General features: G+C 30.5%; 1 protein-coding gene across 1 annotated transcript in view; it reads left to right on the top strand.

Annotated features, from left to right (window-relative positions):
• The window catches only part of LOC110027874 (serine/threonine-protein kinase tricorner-like), a gene marked incomplete at its 5' end in the record, with an annotated part of 36,467 nt that extends 34,630 nt beyond the window's left edge, over positions 1 to 1,837 (top strand). The window contains 4 exon segments of the mRNA XM_020729491.1: positions 389 to 436; positions 1,035 to 1,119; positions 1,211 to 1,264; positions 1,340 to 1,837. Coding sequence (XP_020585150.1) covers positions 389 to 436; positions 1,035 to 1,119; positions 1,211 to 1,264; positions 1,340 to 1,503 — 351 coding nt within the window.
• Between the last annotated feature and the right edge of the window lie 2,409 nt (positions 1,838 to 4,246).

Below are 4,246 nucleotides of genomic sequence, written 5' to 3'. Positions count from 1 at the left end.
ATGCTCTTACTCGAAGTTTAGCTTTTCCATCTTCTATTATGATTAAATGATATTTGCCCGTAGAGTAATTTAGTGTAATAAGAGGAAGAACAGAAGTTTTTTTTCCTTGAATCTTGAGTTTTTACATTTTCTTGTACGATCAAATGAATTGATAACAATTTGTTTGGTTTGCCTGTTGACTTTCTAATCTTTTTGCTCTTATTATGATTCTGAACTGACACTGAAAGCTAAGCTGTGTATATAATCCTTCTGGAAAATTGATCTTTTTAAAGACTTTCCTGTTAGCCTTCAGTTCTTTACCAAATCAAATTGCTACATTCTAGGGAAATCTTTTCACCTTATTTTTCTTTATTTTCTTCTCGCTAACATTCTGAATGTCATCATACAGACTGCAACCGCAATGCAAACCTCTTCAAAATCTGGACCTTGGAGAAAGGTATATGATTGACTCCACCTGAACATAATACAGTTTGCTAGTTCGGTTGCGTTTTTGTATTTTTAACCGTCTTTTTTTCTAGAGGACTGCAATTAAGCTATATTTATTTCATGCTATGCTTATTATACTTTGATGTCATGAAGGTATAATAGAACTATATAATGATCACGAAGTCGGTAGTACCAAGTTTTTTTTGTCTCTCTTTTTGTTTCTTTCCAAAAACCTTTGGTGCAATTTAAGATTACAAGTTTAATTTCATCATTTGCAGCTGACACAGACTTTTACTATTTTACTAAATTATTTTAGTAAATACTCTATAACCTTTTGGTACTATTTATTCAAAAAAGCCTATTCAGGAGATAAGTTTTTTACGTATCATGATAGTAGATTCATAGTTTTGTCACAGGACCACAGGAAATGAATCCCTGCTGCAGACTTCTAAAAAATTGTGTTTTTATTTTGTTTCTTTTTTTTTTTAAATAATGGAGGGTGAGGACTTTCCAAAAACTGCTATGAAATTTAATGGGATTTAAACTCTTTATTTGACCTGCTAGCATATGACTGATTTTATTTATTTCGTTTTTGTTCTATCACACAGATGCTTTCATCAAAAGATGTCAATTTTGTGGGTTACACTTACAAGAACTTCGAAATTGTCAACGACCCCGATATAAATGGCATAGGTTCTCTCATGCTTTTACTAATTATCATATTTCCTCTACAGCTTCATATTGCCGTAATTTATGATGTTCCATAAACTATTTTTATGCGCAGCTGAATTGAAGAAAAAGAACAAACCCAAGAGACCTTCTATCAAGTCATTATTTGGTAGTTTCCTCAATACCATTTTAGTAAATAGGTTAAACTCAAACTGTGTGATAATTTACTTTTGTTGGTATGCAGAATCGGATGCAGAAACCATGCAATCTGAAACTTCTTCAAATCAGACAAATCATGGAAGCTTTCTGAAAATGTTGCCTACACATCTAGAGGTGTCGGAAAGCCCCGAGCCATCACCTCATTCCAGCAAGACATCCGCTTACCATCCACCACCCCGGCGTAGATAGCGGAAGCGACATTGATGTTCTTGACCAACTGTTCATAGCTAAATTAAGAAGAGAAGCACTTCTTTTATTTTCGTTGTCCAGAGTTTTTTTTTTTTTTTTTCGGCGAGCCTGAACGCATCTTGTACATTATTTTCTACATTTTATATGGGTTTTAGCACCTCCCCTTGTGTAAATTTGTGATCCACTGTGTCTGAAATATTGAAGTGAAGACTTTCAAGATGTCATACTGACTGCGAACAGTAGTGATTAATTTTAATTCTTTTGTTCTCATTTGAATAAATGAAGTGGGTAAACCCTGTGGCTGGCTTTGTATTAAGAGTTGTTTTGTGAATTCTTGATCATCTATTTTCAATTAGGAGACTTGTATTGTCCATGTTGGCTCAGTATTATTAAAGGTGAGTTGACCATTATTCATTTCGATGCATTTCTTTTTCATCATTTTGTTAGCGTCGCTGTGTCTCAATCATTATATGGAATTTTAGTACATTTTTTTAGGATTTTGCCTCAAAAAAAAGATTCCCATCTTTTTTTCTGGCATCTATCTTTGGTTAGGCTTGTGGATGGTTATATGAATGACTACATGAAAAAGAGAAAATATATCAACTTAATAATAATGATATAGCAATATGTGTGACATATTTTAGATACTATTGTGATGTAAGGCTAAATGAGAATTAATGAAGTATCGACTTACCGAGCTAGGTTGTCGAAATAGGTATTTAAATTGGTTGAGCGGATTATTATGGTCGAGTTGATTTGAATCGACATTTGTTGTATTAGATGAATGAGTCGATCGAAGTTAGTAGAGTAAGTTTGTCATGTTTTGTTGAGATTGCAGTTGTATGCAATATTTTGATACCTCAGGATAATTTATTAGTCATGTTTTGTTGAGATTGCAGTTGTATGCAATATTGTGATACCTCAGGATAATTTATTAGTCGCGTGCTTAGATTTGTTCTATACTTTAAACTTGGTTAGAATTTTTTTTTCTCTTATGCATTTAATTATTTTATTCTCTTTATTTATCTGTTATTAAATCTACAAAAATAATAATAGAATAATTATAATAAATATTAACTCAACCATTAATTTAATAATATCTTGTTATTCAAATATGTTCACTCTTATCTTCTTTATAAATGGATCCTAAGGAGAAGGTGCACTTTAGTTTTATTGTAATATTTTCTTTCCAACATTCTTATTATTTTGGTGATCTTTGCAACTAATAGAAAATATTACAATAGATCATATTATGATTTCAATGGAGAATATATGAGATTCTCTTTACATTAACATATGAATGATGAAAATTTTGAGGAGAAAGAAAGGGGGAAAGAATGAGAGTTGATCTTTAATTTTGAGGTCACACTTTCTAAGGCTTATAAGGAAGAACAGTTGGAACACAAAAAATAAATTAAATAAGAAAAGAAATCTCTCTTAAATATATTGATGGAACAAGGAAATGAAGCACTACTTTCTAGGATTTAGTTCCCAAAAAAGGAAATGAAGCACTACTTTTTTCTGGCTTCTTTTATTTATTAGTTTGGGTTGACCCCTCAAAGTGACAAAGTAAATTAATGCATGGAAAGAAAAGTACATAATAATAATGATGATGATGATGTATTAATATTTGTAGTGTATTTTAGAATGTATAATATTGTTTGACTATAAGTTAATTGATGAAGCTACCTTGCTATCTCAAGTTCGCTTGTCAAATTGATTTGTCAAATTAGGTTGATTTTTTTTATTTAACATGTTTATTTAAACATATTTCTTTTTTACATGATCTATATGGGTCAGTTGAAATCGGTAGAGCAAGTTTGTCGAATTATCTTGCCAAATTCAAATGTTATATTGTGTATATTTGAATATGTTGATAAAATCTTGATCATGTCACACACTTGATTTTGGCTCATACTTTAAACCTTGTCATACAATTTTATAGATATAGATTTGCTTCACCAATTCTTTTATTAATTGATATTAAATACACAAGTACAATAACTGAAAAATAATATATATTAACTCAACCATTAATTTAATAATAAGAATCTCATGATTTATGCATCCCCTTTCATTTATTACCCTTTATAAGTAAGCATAGGAGAAGAGTTTCAACATTGAAAGTAAATTAAGAGAGACAAAAATCTCTCTTAATTATTGGAATGGAATAAGGAAGATTAGTACAACTTTCTAGGATTAATCTCTAAATAAAGATTCCCCCTCCCCCCCCAATCAAGCTTCTCTTATTTATAGGTTTTGGTAGACTGCTAAGGGTTGGTTACATGAACTGTTATGGGGAAAAAATTTATAGAAATATATTTAATATATTTATTGGAATAATAACAATGATGTAGCAATACGTGTTGCACGTTTTATATAAAATGACATTTTTTCGACTATATGACAACTTGATGAAATAGCCCTGACTTGCAAAATCAGCTTGTCAAATTGATTTGTCAAATAGACCGAGCGAACTATTCTAGTAGAAGAAGCTACTTTGAACTGATATTTATTGTATTATCTGAATGAGTTTGTCAAAGTCGGCAGACAAAATTTGTTGAGTTGCTGAATTGGTTGAATTTGAATGTCATCTTGTGTTACCTTTGAATAAGCTTAAGAATATTTTAATCAAATCACGTGTTTGCCTTTGTCCCATAATTTTAAATTTTGTCAGAAAATTATTTAGTTATACATTTAATTCTCTGATTCTCTTATTTATTTGAACTTAAATCTATTGATC

The sequence above is a fragment of the Phalaenopsis equestris genome, unplaced genomic scaffold, assembly GCF_001263595.1.
Source record: "Phalaenopsis equestris unplaced genomic scaffold, ASM126359v1 Scaffold000459, whole genome shotgun sequence".
NCBI classification, from domain to species: domain Eukaryota; kingdom Viridiplantae; phylum Streptophyta; class Magnoliopsida; order Asparagales; family Orchidaceae; genus Phalaenopsis; species Phalaenopsis equestris.
The sequence above is the reverse complement of the archived record's forward strand: the minus strand, read 5'-3'. Positions and strand labels throughout refer to the sequence as shown.